Source organism: Alnus glutinosa, chromosome 12, assembly GCF_958979055.1.
Source record: "Alnus glutinosa chromosome 12, dhAlnGlut1.1, whole genome shotgun sequence".
Lineage (NCBI taxonomy): Eukaryota > Viridiplantae > Streptophyta > Magnoliopsida > Fagales > Betulaceae > Alnus > Alnus glutinosa.
In genome coordinates, this window is record NC_084897.1 from 1,271,294 (window position 1) to 1,292,305 (window position 21,012).

The window sequence follows — 21,012 nt, forward strand, 5'->3', positions numbered from 1 at the left end:
CACTATTTAGAAATTAAATTTTGCCACTTAACATTAACGATATTTAAAATATCTTTTTTAAAATTTATTATATACTGTATATTAATGTAACAAGAATTTTAAGAAGTCTATCATAAAATTATCCCAAATCTAGAGAATCATAAATATAAATTTTTTAGGTATTTAATATCAGAAACAATGGTAAACATTATAAATATTCAAATTTTTAGCTTTCTAGATTTTTCTATTATCTTCCCACAAAATGGGGAAACACTTTTCTTTTCGACCTAAACTTGGAAGAGAAAATAATACATTTTTTTCCTTCAAGATTAAAAAGGTATTATTCATTTTCACATATGGTAAGTGGAATTTGTAACAGTTTGAGCTAGTCAAAGGAATGACGTAGACATCAACAATAATAAAAACCTTCTTGCATTTTAACCTACGCATAAGATATCAAGAATAACTACAAACAATCATTTCATTCTTACCAATTCATACAAAAAGTACGAGATTGTCGAATTTATAATTTGTGGATCTATTTGAATGAGTTGGGGCAATAAATGAACTCTCAAATTCATTTTCTCATCTTTTTCGAAGACTTCCCATTCTTGACATCCAAGAATTCGTCCATATCGTCCTCGTCCTCATCTTCAACATCATCTCTTCCCCGGTTCTTCGACTTGTCTTCAGATTCTTTGATCGTCTGTAGAAACAAATAACAAACCACAAAATAACTATAAATTAACGAATAACAAAAACGATCACGAAAACAACAATATAGCTCTTTCAAGATTGAAGAATGTAAAAAATTAAGAATGTAAAATCAGACATAAGTCTATAAAATATTCACAGCATAAACACCATAAGTGCTAAACCAATTAGACCAAATAATCATGTTTCCCCCTACTCCCCCTTCTTCCCTTTCTTGGTTTCCTGCAGTTGTATTATGTTGGGCATCCTACAACAGACGATGTTTACAAACCAATGAAAAGACAAATGCTATCCAAAAGTAAAACATAGCACATATCATCGAGAAGACCAGCTTCAAGTTCTCTTCCCCATTGTATTTTCACTTTTCTTAAGAAACAATTAACAACCAGGCAAAGATACCCGACGCATAACAAAATATAGAACAACACTGCTACATACTTTTAATTAGAGGCTAATGACTGATAATTAGAGAAAAATGTTCCCATACGATGAAACACAGGAAATTTATTTATTTTTTCCCTTTCAATTCGTGGTTGTATCCACAAGAATGACTATCAGATAAAGCCACCAACTCATCACCATACTGAGTTTTCTCATGAAGAATTTGTGACAAAATATAACTCATATAAACCAAAGTTTGACGATTAGCCACAAGGGATGGACGGGGACACAATTATACCCCATCCCCATTGTTGGCAGAAGTACTCTTATTATTGGCCAATAATAAGAGTATTCTTTTAATTAGTGTTTCTCTAGTATACATCCTGTGTACCTAAGTTGCGTCTTTGCACTTTTTAATAATACTTGCGATTACTTATAATAATAATAAAAAAAAATTAAAAAAAAAAAAGTACTCTTATTATTGGCCATTCAAAAATTGCTAAAAATGAAAATAACACCTTAAAAATAAATTATTACCCTTACTTATCAAAATAAATAAATAAATTATTACCCTTCGAGATATTTTTTTTGCCTCATCGACACGCTCCTTCAATAGCAAGACTTTCTCCTTTTTAAAAGGAAGCTCTGGAAACTTCATGCCTAATACACATTTTATAAAAAAAAAAAATTAGTTTTTGACACTCCTTTTACAGTACCTCTTCAGACAAAACATGCAATGTGAAGCCTACCAACACGATTCTCTATCTCTAAAAATGTCCGCAGCTCATTTTCGTCAGTCACCAGAGAGATCGCGACACCCGGTCGTCCTGCACGAGCAGTTCTTCCCACTCGATGGATATAATCCTGTGGGCCACTTGTGATTAGTAAGTGAGGGCATATAGAACATGCAAAAAAACTAAAACAATTCATTTCAAAATTTAACAACATCCGAAACTAGCAACACTAAAAACTAATGAATAATTAGTTTAGATAAATTGTTATCCTCCACCAAAGAAGTGTCACATACTCTTGATTTGATATTTTAAACTCGAAACAGGATCATCTAATGATATTCGAGTTCTCCATATCTTTTGTGTGAGAATGAGAGATGAAAGGTCTATAATGCCAATCAATAATAAAAAGGGTTAAGTATAGCCAACTCTACAGCAAGCAAATAATATCTTAAGTCTTTGGGTTTAAAGGCTAAGCATGATGTATGGTTTTTAGGTAAGTAAAAAAGATTCAAAAGGACCAGTTTGCAAAGGCTAAAACTTTTCAAAAGCTTCAAAGACGCATAAATTCTTTATAAAGGAAAACTTCACAACAGCTGCCTGAAAACTTGGAACCACTTCACAAACTCAATAAAAAATAAAATAAAAAAAGCCAACAAATAGGGTGCCATACACGAGATATACAATATATCCTCTCAATAAATTACAATCAAAAACTTAAAAAGGCAATATCCAAGAAAGGCCACATAAATGCATAAATCAGGGAGCTTATGAAGAAAAAAATGACCAAAAGAAAAATAAAGCTAAAAAGGCAGGCCCAACCTTGGGGTTTGAGGGGATATCATAATTGATAACCATATCAACTGATGGAATGTCAAGTCCTCTACTTGCTACATTAGTACAGATAAGAATATTGCACTCTCCCGCCTTAAATTGATTCAGGGCTTCAAGTCTCTTTGACTATCAAAAAAGAGTTCACAAAAAAAGTTATCACAATATTGAATTAAAATCAACAAGAAAGAAGGAATATTTAAAAAAAAAAAAAAGATGAAAAGGGGTAACCAACATGCTTAAAAGATCCATAAATCAAAATCTTTGTAGATCATTTAAATTGATATACAGTACCTGGGCCATTTTGCCACTAATTGAAATGGCCCCGAGTCCAAGATTTCGAAGCATCAAAGCAATGAAACGCGTTGCGTTACCGGTACGCGTAAAAACCATTGATGAAAATCCACACTTCTTTTCCAAAATATATACAAGGTAACAATCCTGTAAAAAAAATTATATATACCAGGAAGATATCAGAGTTCAATAGCATAAAATAGAAACAATTATGCCTTGTTTGTATCAACATTAAACATTTTCTGTATTTTTTGGTGTTAGGCAGAAAATATTATTCCATGGAAAATAATTTCCAAATCAAAGGCAAAACCATGTACGCCACTCGAGAGTGAAAACATTTTTCAAAGGCTCTTACCCCCTACCCACCCCTAAAAAAAACAACCCACCCACCTAAAGGTTGCTGGTGCCCGACCACCCAAACCTCACACCACCAACCTGAAGGTTGCTTCCCCCCGCCCCTCTCCCACCCACCTAGAACCATCATAAGGCGCCACCTCTCCCACCCTTCCCACTCCACCCACCCACCGGAAGATCTCTGGCTGAAGATCAGTTTAAGACACCCCCCACCAATCGAAAATTGATTGAAGGAAGCTGGAGGATCTTCAAAACAACAGTGAAACTCAGTGTGGACATGCTACAATCACCATCCAATACACAGTAACTTGTCCCTACACGAAGGACCAAGGCATTGATAACCAAAACCAGTGTTGTGAAGTCACTGGTGTACGTGCTCAAATCCGAGCCCAGAACCTCAAAGCAGAATGCTATGTATGCGTTGGTGAGCTTGCATTTGCTGATGTGGACGGTAGAGAGGCAAGATGGAGAGGAGCGGTTGGTCTGGATGGATTTTGATGATTGCTGGACAATTTCCAGTAGTTTCCAACTCGTTATAGGTAAATTTTGGTCGGATTTTTGGTTGTGACCGGCAGATACTTTTGATATCAACCAAACATTTGAAAACATTTTGGACATCATTTTCAAGGTCTTGACCAAATATGAGAAATCAATCATTTTCTTCACCAAAAAAAAAAAAAAAAAATTGACCAAGAATATTTGGACTAAAAATTATTTTGTCGAAACAAATGCAGCCTAAAGTGCATTACATGAACACACCTTCAAAGTTCATACTTTCTGAATTCTCAGCTTAACACGTCTCACTCAAAAATGCATGTCACATGCCCCAAGAGGAGCACGCCTTCTAATGTCACTTAAGTGAAGTGTGTATCCATATCTATAAGACTAGAGTTAATGTAGGTTTCTTTTATAATGCTAAATTTAAGGTGAAATGAATGTCATTGGCCCCTATGCTTTGGTACAATCACAGACAACCTTCTACACCAAAAAAACATATTAATTCAAGTATGCCATTATCTTTCTTCAACAGACTCAAGAATATAATTACAAGAATGCTTAGTTAGAGGTAAACCGAGATAATTTTCATAACTCAGCATACATATCTATTATTGAATATAACGTCTTGGAAAGAAGTTCAAAACTGAGAAAAGGAAAAACCTTGTACTTAATAGGCATAAAGCAAAAATGCTGCTCTAGTGTGTCGACAGTCGAATATTTCTCTGCCACTTCAATCTGAAATAATCCAAAAGTTGGCAATCATTACAAGTTGTGACAAGTATGGAGAATTGATATGACAATATATATCAATTACCTTCACAGGATTTCTTAAACAAACCCTTCTGAGCTTCTTAACCTGAAACATCGATCAGTGTGAATAAATCAAAACTTGTATGAACTAGAAAAACATATATCATTTTCATCTAGTCATTGTAGCAAAAAATAAGTACCTTTCTGGTCATTGTAGCGGAAAATAAATAGGTTCTCCGCTCACGAGGAACAATTTTTAAAATTTCATCGATCGACTTCTCAAATTCGTCGTTCAATAAGCTATCAGCCTCATCTAAAACCTGATAAGGATGAAAACTAATGAAACTATTCTCATTACCCTTTTTTTTTCTTGATAAGCAACTATTCTCATTACATTGAGGAATAAGATGTAGTAACGAAGATACCACAGCCTAAGTACATGAAAGAAGTAAAGCATCCACTATGACGTAGCAGAAGAGAAGGATAAGAGAAGAGAAGTTTGACGACTTCAATTCTATAAGTAAAAAGAACACTCTTTTTTGACAAGTGAAAAGCAAAGAACACTTGATAATTCCACTAATATTAAAATTTCATTCTTCAAAATTGATTTGGCAATACGTCCGTTTGTCTTCTTATAACATCCCTACAGCAACTAGAGATGAAAAACTAAACTTAAAAGACAAGTGAATCCTTTTAAGAATGAAACATTCAACCTACATGCTCTCATTTAAAAATTTCATATTGTTGTTATTGTGTTCTCAATAATATAGTAAAAATTTCATATTGTTGTTATTGTGATGATTTGAAATGGAGAGGTGGTGCTGTGTGGAATCTAAGACGTTTGTCTTCTCGGTGATAGAAGGTGCTTCGGTGGTAAGAGTGGAGGAAAGGAGGATGAGATTTTCAGGGCTCGTTCTGCTTGGTGCTCAGAGCTGTGGATGGTTGCTCTCGACCCTGGAGAGTGTGCTGAGGTTTACAGGGAAGGATTTTGTAAGGTCCTTCAGGGAGGGGTCCAAGGTCTTCATTGTTAGGCGAGGAGGCAACACAGCTGGAAGTTTTATCGAAGTAGCAGCCTATGCTTTGGGTGGTTTGAAAGGGATTATTTACATTCCTGAAGGACGGAATGGGTGGGGATGGAGCAGATTCCTGGCTGAGCTGGGGAAGACCAGGGACTTCCTCTCAGACTCAGCAGGGAAAGTTCTGGTACGGACTGGACCTTCGCCTGCGATGGAGCGGGTTCACGATAAGGGAGCCGGCACTGATGCTGCTACTGGTTCAACCTCAGACAAAGCACCATCTTACGTTGAAGTGCTATGCACAAGTCCTCGACGACTGGAGGAGGAAGGGTTGAAGCAGGTTCAGCCGGAGCACCTCTTGGGTAAAGACCATCATGACCGTTATGCCTTAGACACTGTGCAAGGGGGTCAGGAGATTTCCTAAATCGGAAGCAAAGTCCCCTGCTGTTTTCCGAGGCAAGTCAGACTACTCCTTTGGTGAAAAAAGCGACGGATTTCAGAAGTTTGGAGGGAAAGACACGTTACCCTCCCTGCTGCTCTGGCAGAGCCAGCTGGAGAAGTTGAAAAATGAGGTGGACTGAGCACTGAGTAGTGTGCGTGAAGGGCTGCTGTTGGTTGGGCCGGGCTTCAAGCCCAATGGTGACAGGCGGAAGAGAAAGAAGAACAGAAAGAAGAAAAAGAAGAGGACTTGTTGGGTTCCGAAATCAAAGCCCAACCCAAGTGCTTCAACGGTCGATCTGGCTTCGCCTATAGTAACGCCTACAGTAACAGAACAGTTGGCAGTGTCGGGTTTCGGTGGACAAGAGAGTGTTCCGGAGGGAGCGTCGACTTCTGACGGGTTCTGTCTTCCTCCTACGATGATCACGCCTTCGGAGATCACACGCGTCGAGTCTGCCACCAGGCCAGAGCGGGGGTCTCGTCCTGTTACCATAGATGCGGATACAAGGGAAGAAAAGGAAGAGATGGGTATAGCCAGGAGTGCGGTTCAGTCTGCGGGATGCACAGAGGCTGACGGTGGTGTTTCTGCTCCTCTCGAAATCCAAGCTCCGGTATGTAACTCCAAGCTGTTGGAGTTAGGTCCCGGGCCACTCATCAACGTGGTGGACACCGGCATTTGCCCACCTCTGCTCTGCGCCGGAGGGCAGAATGTTGTCCCTGCCTTGGAAAGTTTAACCTCCCAGCCGGTTCCTAATAATGGGTCTGAGCTACCCGGTCCTAGGTTGGAGGTTGTAACCAAAATTCCGGTAGTCCCTGCCACAGTTCGGATGGGTTCAGACTCAGTGATGGTTGTTTGGGCTGGTCGGAGTTCGTTGGATCCTTTGATTCCTTCGGGCTTTTATCCCTCGGAGTTAGAAATTGAAGATGCCTCCATTACTATCTTCTCCCCTTCCGGTTTGGGGCCCAAGAATGGAATGAAGCTTATTGAGCCCCCGGAGGAAGAGCCGGCTCCTTTGTGTTGCTGTCCGGGTGATAATTTCAGGGGTTTTTCCGGTAAAAAATCTCCAATGGACTTCTTGAAGGCGGTTCTGGAGTATAGCCAGTCGGTGGGGGTCACGTGTGAGGGCTATGAAGGTCAGCTTTCAGCCGTGTTTGAGGCTATCCTTGCTGAAAATGACAAGAAGGAGACAGGTTCTTCTCTGAAAGCGGGCAACAAGTTCAATAGAGAACTTAATAGATTATCTTGTTCTATTAATTATGATGCGAGAAGCGGAAGCAACTCTCAGAGTAGGTGTAAAGGGAGGGCGATTGGAGGTATTTTATGAAGCCAAAAATTCTCTCGTGGAATGTCAGGGGCTTAAATGAGGGTAGCAAGCGGTTGAAAGTTAAAAACCTAATTAGACAATGGAAGGTAGACATTATATGCTTGCAAGAAACCAAATTGGAGTTCATCTCCAACAGCTTAGTGAGGCGCCTTTGGGGATGTCACTTCGTTGATTGGTGTTACTTACCCTCATGCGGGGCCTCTGGTGGTATCCTTATCATGTGGGATAGAAGGGTTGTTGAGAAATCAGATGTGTATGTGGGGGAGTTTGTTGTTGCTTGTTCTTTTAGGAGCGTTGCCGATGACTTTACTTGGGCCTTCGCGGGGGTATACGGTCCTAACCTTGACTCTTTTAGAAGATTGCTCTGGGACGAGCTGGCTGGCCTTGCTTCTTGGTGGGAGATGCCTTGGTGTATTGGGGGCGATTTCAATGTCATTCGTTTTCCTGCTGAAAGGTCTAGGGAAGGCCGCCTTAACGCTGCTATGATGGAGTTCTCAGACTTTATTTTCGAGCAGGGCCTCATGGACTTTCCTCTCGCTGGAGGGACATTCACGTGGTCCAATAATCAGGAGAACCCCTCCTGGTCTCGCATTGACAGATTTCTTGTCTCTCCAGATTGGGAGGTCAAGTTTCCAGGGTCTATTCAGAAAAGGCTTCCTAGATTGTGTTCTGATCATTTCCCTATCCTCCTGGATTGTGGTGGCATTCAATGGGGTTCCAGACCGTTCAAGTTTGAGAATATGTGGTTGAAGGCTGAAGGGTTTGTGGATAGGGTTCGGCTTTGGTGGGAGTCTTATCGCTTCCAGGGTTCTCCTAGCTTCATCTTTACTCAAAAGCTTAAGGCCTTAAAGGTTGATCTCAAAAGATGGAATGAACAGGAGTTTGGCAATGTGGAGTTTCGCAAAAAATCGCACATGGAAGAGTTATGTACTCTTGATAGGTTGGAGGAACAACAAGGTCTATCTTCTGAAGAAAAGGAGAGGAAATGTGCGGTCATAAGAGACCTGGAGAACTCTATCTTGCAGGAAGAGATTAGTTGGAGACAGAAGTCAAGGGTTCTGTGGCTGAAAGAGCGTGATAGATGCACTAAATTCTTTCACCGAATTGCTAACTCGAACAGGAGGTCTAATTCCATAGAGTCGCTCTCCATCAATGGCTCTGTTTCTTCCGACCAGCAGGTTATCAGAGAACATGTGGCTCAATTCTATGAGTCTCTCTTTACAGAACCTTTCCCATGGAGACCTAGAATGGATAATATTGCTTTCGACACCTTGGATGCAGCTGAGGCCTCATCTTTAGAACTTCCTTTCGAGGAGATGGAGGTCTTAGAGGTGGTGAAAAGCATGAATCGAGACAAGGCACCTGGTCCAGATGGGTTTTCTCTTGCGTTTTTCCAAGACTGCTGGGATGTGATCAAGACAGATCTTATGAGGGTTTTCTGGGATTTTCACTCTCAAAGCAAGTTTGTCAAAAGTGTTAACGCCACTTTTATTGCCTTAATTCCGAAGAAGTCTGGGGCTGTGGATCTAAAGGACTTTCGTCCTATCAGTCTTGTTAGTGGTGTGTACAAGATCATTGCAAAAGTCCTTGCAAATAGACTTAAAAAGGTGGTGGAGAAGATTATATCATCCCCTCAAAATGCTTTTGTGAAAGGTAGGCAAATTCTTGATTCAGTTCTTATTGCCAATGAGTGCTTGGATAGTCGAATCAAATCCGGCGAACCAGGGTTACTTTGTAAGTTGGATGTTGAGAAGGCCTACGACCACGTTAACTGGGATTTCTTACTGTATATGTTGAGAAGATGTGGCTTTGGGGAGAGATGGTGCTCCTGGATAGCGCACTGTATTTCTACGGTGCGATTCTCTGTGCTGGTGAATGGCTCCCCAACCGGTTTTTTCAGTAGCTCTCGTGGCCTTAGACAGGGTGACCCACTGTCACCACTATTGTTCGTCATTGTGATGGAGGCTCTTAGTAAGTTCTTCTTCGCTACTGTTCAAAAGGGCTACCTTTCAGGGTTCTCTGTGGGTTCTGGCAACAGCGAAGCTATTAACATTTCTCACCTATTGTTCGCAGACGATACTTTAGTCTTTTGTGGGGCTAATTCTGATCATCTTCATTATCTTCGTATGCTTCTTATTTCTTTTGAAGCTGTGTCAGGATTGAGGATTTATCTGGCCAAATCTGTTATGGTTCCTGTGGGTGAGGTGGATAATATGGACGGTCTGGCTAACATATTGGGCTGTGGAGTGTCCTCTCTTCCTATAAAGTATCTTGGTCTTCCGTTGGGAGCTCCTTTCAAGGCTAAGTCTTGTTGGGATGAAGTTGTAGGGAAGATTGAGAGGCGGTTGGCTAGCTGGAAGCGGTTGTATTTGTCGAAGGGGGGTAGGGTTACCCTTATAAAGAGTACTCTCTCCAACCTTCCTACATATTTTCTCTCTCTATTCCCTATTCCCTCCAGTGTTGCTAGTCGCATTGAGAAGCTGCATCGTGACTTTTTGTGGGGTGGCATAGGCGACGAATTCAAATACCACTTGGTCAGTTGGTCCAAGGTTTGTCATCCTATTTCTGAAGGTGGTTTGGGCATACGAAACTTGAGAATTTTCAACAAGGCGCTGTTAGGGAAGTGGTTGTGGCGTTATGCTTATGAGAGAGAAGCTCTGTGGAAATCCGTGGTGGATGCGAAGTATGGCTCTACTAGGGCTGGTTGGTGTTCCTTAGATCCCCTTGGGTCTCACGGTGTGGGGAGTTGGAAGAACATTAGGAAGGGGTGGAGCTTGTTTTGTAGATATACCAGACTTATCTTGGGCAATGGGTCGAGGATTCGTTTTTGGGATGATGTTTGGTGTGGAGAGAAGTCCCTCAAGGAAGCCTTTCCAGTTCTATATGATATAGCTTGTGTCAAGGATTCTTTGGTAGAAGACCATTTGGTAGTGGTAAGTGGTTCCTATCAGTGGGATGTCAGATTTTTCCGTGATGTTCACGATTGGGAGGTGGACGTTATGGCTTCCTTTTTCTCCTTACTGTATTCATCCAAGGTGGCTCAAGATGGGGGGGACCGGCTTTGGTGGACCCTCTCTCGCAAAGGGTCTTTTGATGTTAGATCATTCTATAAGGCTCTTGCCTGCAAAGAAGCTTCTTTTTTCCCCTGGAAAAGTATTTGGCGGACCAAGGCCCCATTGAAAGTGGCCTTCTTCGCTTGGACGGCAGCGTTAGGGAAAATCCTCACCTTGGACAATCTCAGAAAGAAGCGTGTCATTGTGATTGATAGATGCTGCATGTGTAAAATGACCGGGGAGACTGTGGATCATCTTCTCCTTCATTGCGAGGTTGCACGCGCTCTTTGGTACGTCATCCTTAGCCGGTTCGGTCTGTATTGGGTGATGCCTTCCCGGGTGATAGACTTATTTGCATGTTGGTGGTCGGGGGGACGGTCCAGTAGTGCGGTCGTGTGGAAGATGGCTCCTTGTTGTCTTATGTGGTGCTTGTGGACGGAACGCAACGATAGACAGTTTGAGGACAAAGAAAGAACCATAGAGGAGCTCATTTCCTTTTTTCTTCATTCTTTGTACTCTTGGACGGCTGCGTATTTAGCACCTCTAGAGATTAGTTATAACGATTTCCTTGTATTGCTTTCTTCTTCTTCTTCTTCTTAATTGTCTCTCTTGTATACCCCCTGTATACTTGATTGCGCTTTGCGTTTTTCTAATAAAATTCTCTTCTTACTTATCAAAAAAATTGATAGACTAATAAGGAACTTAGTCAACTAAAGGAGGCAATTCAACTAAAGACAATTCTTATTCTGTTATGGAAACTATTAATTCTAATATTAATGCAAAAAAAAAAAATAAGGAAACAAAATCGGTTGTAATTGTGATCAATCAGGGAAAAGTTTCCATATGTGCACTATTGCCCAAATCCGTCCGATCACTTAAAAAGGAGGGGGTCCCGTCCTACATAAATCATCCCCACTCGAAAAAACCTCGACCTGGAGTTTTCGTCTGGATGTGTTGGCTCCTTTGGGGGATGATACTTTCTTTTTTTTTGATAAATAAAGTATATTCAAAAGGCGCAAAGGGGCGCAACCCATAGTACACAGGACGTACACATGAAACCCCTAATTCAAAAAAAAAAAAAAAGAGCACCTATCTATAAATTCAAAATAAGAACACTCATGCAAAAACTAAAATTTCTCTCTCCATATAAACAACGTTTGTAGCATCATTTTCTTCAAGTTCATCAAATTAGTCTCACAATCTTCAAAACAGCGTGCATTTCGTTCCCTCCATATACTTGAACAAAGTATCGCCAATTTCCTTCGTTGCCTAGGATCTATGAACAAGCTGCACTTATTGAAGAAGTGGAGGTAGTCTTCAACTAGTCCTGCGCCGAACGCACTGCTCTTTCCAAAAGGGTCCCCTTTCTCCTTCATCTTGTTGACTGAATTAACAAGTTGCACTTGTTGTTGAAGAGGTGGTGGGTGATCTCCAACTGGCTCGGTCTATGGCTCAAAAGGTTGTGGCCGCTCAGGTTATTTATCTAACGGCAGCTCAACTTTCACAGCCAAATTAACAGCATCATCCTTATTGTCATTTAAATTCTCTTCATAGATTGGCTGCCTATTTAGAGGTTCAGGATTACAATTACAGACAAGTCGAAAGTGATTTCCATCGTCGTCATGAAACCTATTGCAAAACTGAACAAGTTTCCCCATCAGTCTAATAAAGGCATCCTGAAGTTTGTGTAACACCTGCTTCACCTCTTGACATAGCTCTTGCTGCGCTTGTGCGTTCGAAGAACTCCATAAGTTCAGCTCTCGAAATAGACCGTCCCTTACAAGTGACATTGTTAGAGAAGTGGTTGGCCATCGAAACAGGATACAGCCTGCTCTGATACACTTGACAGTGGAAGTGAAGGATAAAAGAAGAGAAGTTCAACAACTGCAATTCTCTAAAATAAAGAAGCTAACAAGTAGCTTAGAAAAGCAATGAAACTGAAAGTTTTCACTAAAATTTCAGTACTTCATTGTCAAGAGCTGATTTCAACACATCTGTTTGTCTTCTTATAACAAAAACCTAAAGCCACTACAGATGGAAAACTACTCTTGAAAGACAAGTGAATCCTTTTACGAAGGAAACATTCAACCTACATGATAATTGATAGACTAATAAGGAACCTAATCAACTAAAAAAGGCAATTGAACTAAAGACAATTCTTATTCTGTTATGGAAACTATTAATTCTAATATTAATGCAAAAAAAAAAAAAAATTAAGGCTTGAAATTGTGATCAATCAAGGAAAAGTTCCCATATGTGCACTACTGCCCAAATCCGCTCAACCACCGAAAAAGGAGGGGTTCCCCATCCTACATCACACTACGAACAATATCAAAATACATTGGAGTTCGTAAATTACAAAGCAGATAGGAGGGTGGACTGTATAATCTTTGGAAATATATATATTAAAAGATATCAACTTAGACTATAAACATGTGGAAAATCTTTTCTATACTTTCTATATACCTCTTAAAAGTATCATTAAGAGCTCATTGACAAATATACTCTCAGCATACATGGTAAAAGAAAGAAAATATAAGTACACAATATTAAACACAACAAGATATGCTCTCATATGTATTGTGTCATATCATCATTTCTGCATCTTACCATTCTCATGTCCGCTCGCAGTATCATCGCTTTCTAGGTTTTGATAAAACAAAGCAAACTCATTGCTTAAGGAAACGATAGTTTATGCTTTAACTGAATTGCTTTCTATTTATTATCTTTAAAAGTAATCTCATTCTACATTACCAAACCACAAACCCCAAACTTTTTGATTCCTTATACAAGAAGCACCATAAAAGAGATGCTTTAAATATCTTCTTGAAAAAAGCAATTCCCAGAAGCATTACTTTTTTTAATAATTTAATATGAAATTTATTCAAAATAGACAACCTCAAATATGAACCCCCCCCCCCCCCTTTTTTTTTAATAATTGGCCCGAATGAGAGATTCGAACTAGTGACCTCAACTTCATAAGATTAAAAATGTCTATATTAGATTCTCCCAAGTTACGATTTAAAAATGTACAAAAGGGTCTTTTGATGTTAGTTCTTTCTATAAGGCTCTTGCTTGCAAAGATGCTATCCTTTTTCCCTGGAAAAGCAATTGGCGGACCAAGGCTCCTTTGAAAGTGGCCTTCTTCGCTTGGACGGCAGCGCTTGAAAAAATCCTTACCTTAGACAATCTCAGAAAGAAGCGTGTCATTGTGATTGATAGATGTTGCATGTGCAAAATGAACGGGGAGACTGTGGATCACCTTCTTCTTCATTACGAGGTTGCACGCGCTCTTTGGTATGCCATCCTTAGTCGCTTCAGTCTGTCTTGGGTGATGCCTCTTCGGGTGATAGACTTATTCGCCTGCTGGTGGACGGGTGGACGCTCTCGAAGTGCGGTCGTGTGGAAAATAGTTCCTTGTTGCCTTATGCGGTGCTTGTGGAGGGAACGCAACGATAGACAGTTTGAGGACAAAGAAAGAACCATAGAGGAGCTCATTTCCTTTTTTCTTCATTCTTTGTACTCTTGGACGGCAGCGTATCTCGCACCTCTAGTGATTAGCTATAACGATTTCCTTGTTTTGTTCTCTTCTTCTTCTTAATTGCCTTTCTTGTATACCCCATGTGTACTTGATTGCGCTTTGCGTTTTTTAATAAAACCTCTCTTACTTATCAAAAAAAAAAATGTACAAAATATGGGATGGGAACACGGTGAAAACCAATAGATCACTCACACAAGAACCACAAGAATAAGATTTTAGATCAAATAATACACATTTCTATGGTTTCAAGATGCAATATTAAGCACAACTTCTCGAGATTTCATTCCTTTTTAAAGAAATGTAGTTACAAAATTTTGCCCAACCAATTCCTTGGTTAACAACAGAAATTATCTAAATTACAAATTTGATTCACTTTTATGCACAAACATTTCAAGCACCAGCTACTAAACACAAGCTACACGGCTTTCAAATTTTCTATTCCATATGAAGGAAGTGTAGTTTCAACATTTTCTTTCAAGCATGTCAAGCTTTAGTTACTAACATATGAGAAATTTTCAGGGCGTACTTTAAACAAGTTGAATTAGAATCTTTGACTTGAATTTCAAGTTCATGAGTAAATTCATCAATCTTGTATCAAATTGTTTCCACACTCCTAAAGCCCCCCTCAAGTATCCACACTACATAAAACGAGAATAGAGGCACATAGCACATATGAACTAGACAAGTAGGAATGTATCTACAAAAGAAAGTGCATTGCTGAGATGAAATAAGAAAAACATACCAAATACTTCAATGTCCGAAGGGAAAAACCTTTTGTGTTGGAAAGATGATACAAAAGTTGTCCGGGTGTTCCAACCTACAAAAGAATGAAAATGTAAGTCCATTTAAAAACCAACAGAAATGGCAGTAAAATTTATTTTCCAGGTTTTTATCTATGCAAAAACTTAAATAATTAAGTCCATTTAGAAGTCTAAAAACATTCATAGGAGCTCTTGACACACAATATTTTGAATAAAAACGAACATGTGAACATGCAACTCTCTTTGCAACTAAGTTGCATGGTACAAGTACTAAGTACTGTTTTTATTTAAAATATCAATAGAAGTATCGTAATGCTTTGAAAATATCGAGGTTGGCTCCTTTGTATTTAATGTGGTGTTTGTGTAGAGAGCGGAACGCATGGAGCTTTGAAGATCGTGAGAATGGGTTGTTAGAGATGAAGATGATGTTACATTCCCTTCGTACATGGAGAGTGGCATGGAATAGTTTGCTTGTTTCTAATTTTTTTGAGTTTTTGGAATTTTGTTTTTCTTTTTCTATACTATAGGTGTTCTCTTGTATATTTCTTGTGTGCTAAGATTGTGTCCCTCTGCGATTTGAATGAATTAACATTACTTATCAAAAAAAGAGAAAAGTACCAACCAACAATTTTGCCACACCAAGAGATACATGCTCCATGCTTGGGTTTATTATCAAGTCAAAGGGTTGCACAAACATATCTCAAGTTCAAGACTAAGAAGTGAAAGAGAAAGTATAAATAATTTTATTTTTAGCAAGTAAAATTTCAATTAAAAGAAAAAAGCACTAAAAGGAGCACAACCAACCATAGGAGTGGACAAAACCAACACCAAGAGCAGGTTAAAAGCCAACCTATCATGAGAATTGTCGATGATTTGTAGATTCCTATCATTCAAGTGAGAGATCATATTTGGGTTTAAGCCTATTATTGATTACCCTTATAGATGCTCAAATATGGGATAAAACCCCCCACCATGCTACAACCAAGGGTAATTCAAACCAAAATCACAAACTTGTCTACAAACCTCAAACCAAGTCAAGCAATGAATGCATAACCCAAACTCACATGGGTTTTGGGTTTGTGGGTATTTTTGAGGGTTGTTCAGGTTTTCTTGTGGGTTTTGGGGGGATCTTAGTTTCAAGATTTTCTCAATTAGTTTTCTATTTCTAGCTAAGTGTTTCTCTTGTATTCTCCATATGTGCTTTGGTTGCGCCTTTTGCGTTTTTAATTATAATCATTTACTTATTGAAAAAATAAAAAACAGCATTTTTTAAGTCATCCAATCAGTAGTATAAAAGAAATTCAAAAATACTTTCAATACTATTCTTGTTCTTTTGGTTTGATTATTTCAACAACATTCAAAAGCAAACGGTACAATACCAAAACTAAAAGACAGAGAAAACACTTACAAAAAACAACAGATTATCATTGACTCCCAGTAGTTTTGCAATGCAACATAAACAATATGGAAAAAGAAACAAAAATTCACAAATACTGAGTTTTGAAAAAAATTATACACTCACAAATTTTTAGCTGAAAAAATAATGACTTACAATAATGTGTGGCCGCCACCTTGCAAGGTTGATATATTGTTCCATTATGGCTGCCTCTCCGCCTCCAACAAGCTAGGGAGAATTTGATAAAGATGCTTACTTAAAAGATAGGTTAATGTTTAAAAAAAATGCAAACTTAACAAAAAACTTCTATCCAATCTCAACATTGTACAAATTTTTTTTTGATAAGTAAAAAAAAATAATAATAAAAAAAAAATTGAACCTAACAATCTTAGAATCAAAAGCTTTAGCAACCAAAAGGAGACCCATTACTTGAATTTCCCCCCATTCTTATATCTAATACACAGATTTCATTGAAACATCATTTAACCAAAGAAAAAATGGGCCACAAAACCTATTAAGACCATAAATTAGACTATCTAATGAACATATTTCCATCACAACATCATTTAACCAACTCCATTTATGACTCATATAATGATGGGTTATTGCCTTTTCTTACATATTAAGACCCTACATTAGACTATATTAGAGCAATCAAGACTTCTTGATATAGAATCTTTAGAAAATACATGACTAGATTAGGTTTCTTGATGAGTTTTTCCATGCTTCTGGAAGTTCATTAGATTCAAACTTTTAGATATTTTGAAATATTACAATAAAACCTTAGGCCATTGCTAATCCTCCCAAACCAAGACAGAGAAAGACTCCAAAATTTAAAACAAGACTCCAACAGAACAGTCTATCAACAAATCTAAAAACTGTCAGATTACCCCTACTTCAATAAAACTTAATTAAAAGTGAACCAACAGCTTCCTAACCAAAGACAGAATCAAATATCAATAAGACTAAAACTAAACAGTCTAAACTTTGTGAATTCCAACCAGGGCCCACATCAATCAAACATCGTAATTTAAGATCATTTTGGTTTTTAAGTTTGCTCTTCTAGGAGCTTCTTGCTGCCTGTGTCGTCTTTCAGCACTAAAAACAAAATTACAACCACCAAACTTGTCCGTCAATATCTCACATATTATGTAAAAACCATAACAAAGAACCAGTGATGGTGAGTGTACTGGAAATCATTTTGCAATCCATTCAATTGTTGGAAGTCAAAGAAAACAACTTGTAAGATTTTATGCTCTAGATTTCTAAATTAGGAAACTTATATCCAAATAGCAATGCTAACACATAATCACAACTACATAAATAATTTCTTTTTTGTAAGTAAATGAAATATCATTAAAAGTGCAAAGGTGCAACTACAAATACACAAATTAACCATTATATAGGATAACTTTAGATAACACGGAACATTGATGGTTACATGCTTATTAGCATGAAAATATTAATAAAAAGTTTAAAACCTACAGTATAAACTTCGTTGTACAGAAGCAAAAACTACATTCCATAGTCTTGAAGCAGGTTACTTAGTTTGAAGGAAAGACAAATATTGTTCCATCATGTAGTCGAAATATACAATAAGTACGATAAATATAGTAAAAAGAAAACGTCTATTTAGAAAGCAATTTGGCTAAAATCTCACCACTATAGACTTGATGCCAAAGCCAGATCCTAATGCTTCAAATTGATCAGCAATCTGAATTGCAAGCTCCCTGGAAAAAGCAAAGTATAAGTGGAAGCAAAAGAAAGAAACCAAATTACTTATCAATTAAATCACCCTTCCTAGAACATGAAATAAAAAGATTTTGATGCCAAACCTCGTAGGGGACAGCACACAAGCAAAGAATGCTTGTCGAGATTCTAAAAGTGCTTGCAAAATGGGAAGAGCAAAAGCTCCTGTCTTACCGGAACCCGTTTCTGCAAGTCCAATCAAGTCTTTTCCTAAAATAGAAAAAGACAAATAAAATTGAGTATTTTAATAGAATATAACGACTAAGCAGACCAGCACATAAAGTTGAAGTAAATACTGCAATCATATACTCCACTTGATTGCCTGGATATGTAGGAAAAAGACATGAGGTCAATAGAGGATACTGAAAATGAAAGAAGTAGCAGAGAAATTGAAACACAGTGAGATAGTGAAAGGTCAAGAAAGTAAGAGAATGAACCATTAAGTGCATGAGGAATTACTTCAGCCTGTATCTTTGATGGAATTTTCCATCCCAAATTTTCACAAGCCTCGACCAATTGGTCACATATGCCCAAATCCTTAAATGTCTCTGCCATTCTGAATATCTCTATTTCCTCGACAAAATCTGTCTCTACATGTAAACAATTGAAAACAATTATACCAATTTAAGAATGCAACAAAAAGCAAACCTAATGAAATGAATGCCCTCGTGATTTGAAAGCAAAAGTTTACAAACACACAATGAGCAGGCCACGGAGAAGAAAGACAATAAAATAAAATAAAGAACACAGCAGCCATTAACAGAGCAAAGCTAAGAAGAAAAGAGAAGAAATAGATGGAAAGAGAATGAAGAAGATAAAAGACATACTGGAGAAGAGAAACTGAGCAGCTGAGTGCTGTTAACGTTTGTAATTATCATAGGCTCCAAGTGTCTTCCAGGACATTCCTATATATTATATAACATAGCAGCAACTAGTTTTCTTCTCTAATGCTTGTGAATCAAACTTGCCTAAAAGCTCCTTTTTTTTCTTTCTTTTTTTTCAAGCACCCATCTCTATTCCACAGTACCAAGAACTCCTTTACAGTAAACCCATGAAACTTGTTTACAGTACCAAGATAACTAGAGACAAATTACATAAGTTTGTCTTATGCAGGAATCTGACAAGAATCAATTTGCCTTGCAGGATTCAAATGTAAGTTGTTTGGATTTGGGTTTGTGCTTAAAAGGCCACGATGACAACCTTGATTCTAGGAAAATGGCTTTGCCTACAATTAAGTTGTAGGCTGGTTTCTAGGAAAATGGCTTTGACCATTTTAGTGCCTGTATGTGTTGGACACCTCTGTAGCTAACACAGACTCATGCAACGTAGTACCCAGAAAAAAGCTACATAACCCCGTTCCGAAACCCACCAAAAAACAGGAAAAAAAGAAGAAGAAGAAGAGTTGGATGAATGTGGTATTTTTGTTCGATGTCTCAAGCTCCAAAGAAACCACAAATCACAGCAAGCAACTAAAAAAGCAAGATCCAAAAACAACTCAAAAAACAAGAAATGGGGGAGATCGGTACCGGTGCCGGATATGGGGGAGGGAAATGGTCGCAGGAACTGTGGGAGCCCAAATCTCAGCCAACTTTGTCCCTCCAATTCCTGCATTTTCTCAGCCAAATCTCACCCATAAAAAACTAAAAAAACCGGATCTGGAGAGAAAATCAAAAGGAAAGATTAAAAAAAAAAAAAAAACTAAGAAAACCTTACGGGGGGATGGGATCGTCGGCGGTGGTGGTGGTTCGGCTGGGGCTGCTTGTGGCGGTACGGTGGTTGGGTCGTCGGAGCCGAACCGGAGATGGAGAACGCACAGTGGAGTGGCGGGCTCGTGAGTCGTCGACGGTGGCGGGTTCACGGTGGGGTTGAGGAGAGGAGATGGAGAGAGAGGAAGGGAGGGAAAGATTTTGGGCGGGGGAGAAATGGTTTTGGGGACAAAAAATGGTTACATGCATAGAAGAAGACGCTGGTTTCAATTTTCAAAATTCGATTTTTTTTTTTAAAAAAAAAAAAAATATATATATATATATATATATATATATATATATATTAAAAGTGAGAAGGCCTTTTACATGTAAGAAAGGCATGCCGTCCCCTGTAGGCTTGGTAATTTTTGACACGATCCGTGAACCTGTCACGAATATGACATGAAAAAACCGAGTTTAGGTTTAATATAATCGGGTTCAGGTCATACTCGGGTCAACCCAATTATGACCCAACTACTTGAAAAAAAAAAAAGAAATTAAAAAAAAAGAAAAAAAAAAAAAGAAAGAAAGTGAAATGACTAAATGGAGAAGTGAGAACCCTAGCCGACCGCACAAGTTGAGTTTTGCCTGTTTTGGCACTTTCCCTTTTTCCACATTTATGCAGCTTCTGCTTCATAGCTTCATTCGTTCACCGTTCACGCAACCGGCAGTGGCAGTCATGGACTCACGGCCCACAACGTCTCACCGGTTTCAGCCTTCACGCGGCGCCCTTCACGTTTCAGTTCACCAGTTCACGGCCATGGCTTGGATGCGATCACGGATTCGCGATGGGCTTCACAGTTCACGCTCGTCTTCTTCAAACAAAGATGAAGCTTCTTCAGTTCTTCTTCAGAGCTTCTTCAGCTTTGTGGCCAATACCCAGCGAGTTCGATATCAATATTTATTTTTGGTTTTATTTTTAGTTTTCTTGTTTTGTGGGTTTAAATGTTTAATTGGAGGGTTTAAACTTTGAAGACTACATCGATCCGCTGGGTGCTGAGAGAAAACAATGAAATGCTTATCTTAAAATCAAAATCATCTTTCAGTTTCTGGGTTGTTTGGACATTTGATTTGTGATGTAAATTCTTCTTGTTTGATTTGATACTTATGAGAATCTTCGATTCTTCTTCTTCAATGCTTCTTCAGCTCATCTTCTTCAGACGAGTTACCCGGGTCATGTTCGGGTAACTCGGTTCGCAATTGGGTCGTGTTCGGGTTTAGGGATTTAACTCGATTAATAATCAGGTCGGGTTCGTGTTGGACCTGATTGTGTAGTCAGGTCAACCGAGTCGACACGAACCCGACCCGCCGACCCGAATTGCCAACTCTAGTCCCCTGCATATGATTACTCTTTAAAAAAAAAAAAAAAAGTACACATAACCCCTTCAAACTACCATTCAATTGTCAATGTACCACCAAAACTACCAATTGTGTCAATGTCCCACCCTAAACTACA

General features: G+C 38.6%; 1 protein-coding gene across 5 annotated transcripts; it reads right to left on the reverse strand.

The window, feature by feature from the left end:
* Nucleotides 1-390: 390 nt before the first annotated feature.
* LOC133852382 (DEAD-box ATP-dependent RNA helicase 10-like) lies at nucleotides 391-19,722 on the reverse strand. 5 transcript variants are annotated; one of them, XM_062289125.1, is made up of 15 exons: nucleotides 19,525-19,722; nucleotides 19,338-19,416; nucleotides 18,249-18,395; nucleotides 17,898-18,021; nucleotides 17,723-17,792; nucleotides 16,219-16,290; nucleotides 14,648-14,722; nucleotides 4,733-4,852; nucleotides 4,597-4,638; nucleotides 4,443-4,517; nucleotides 2,931-3,077; nucleotides 2,628-2,765; nucleotides 1,824-1,938; nucleotides 1,646-1,734; nucleotides 391-685 (listed from the first exon to the last, which is right to left on the reverse strand). In XM_062289125.1, the coding sequence occupies exons 3-15, from the start codon at nucleotides 18,364-18,366 to the stop codon at nucleotides 557-559; spliced, it is 1,314 nt and encodes a 437-aa protein (XP_062145109.1). In that variant the 5' UTR covers nucleotides 18,367-18,395; nucleotides 19,338-19,416; nucleotides 19,525-19,722; the 3' UTR covers nucleotides 391-556. The 5 variants fall into 5 exon arrangements, with proteins under 5 accessions (XP_062145109.1, XP_062145107.1, XP_062145111.1 ...); XM_062289123.1 differs by having other exon boundaries at nucleotides 18,249-18,401; XM_062289127.1 differs by having other exon boundaries at nucleotides 19,520-19,722.
* Nucleotides 19,723-21,012: the final 1,290 nt, after the last annotated feature.

What these genes read in the sequence shown, in the direction of transcription:
- LOC133852382 (XM_062289125.1), bottom strand. Translation starts at nt 18,366, where the DNA reads ATGGCAGAGACATTTAAGGATTTGGGCATATGTGACCAATTGGTCGAG. An exon ending in GGTGGCGGCCACACATTATT is followed by an intron (nt 14,723 to 16,218) that starts GTAAGTCATTAT and finishes ATTCTTTTGTAG; the next exon opens with GTTGGAACACCCGGACAACT. An exon ending in ATATCCCCTCAAACCCCAAG is followed by an intron (nt 1,939 to 2,627) that starts GTTGGGCCTGCC and finishes AGTGGCCCACAG; the next exon opens with GATTATATCCATCGAGTGGG.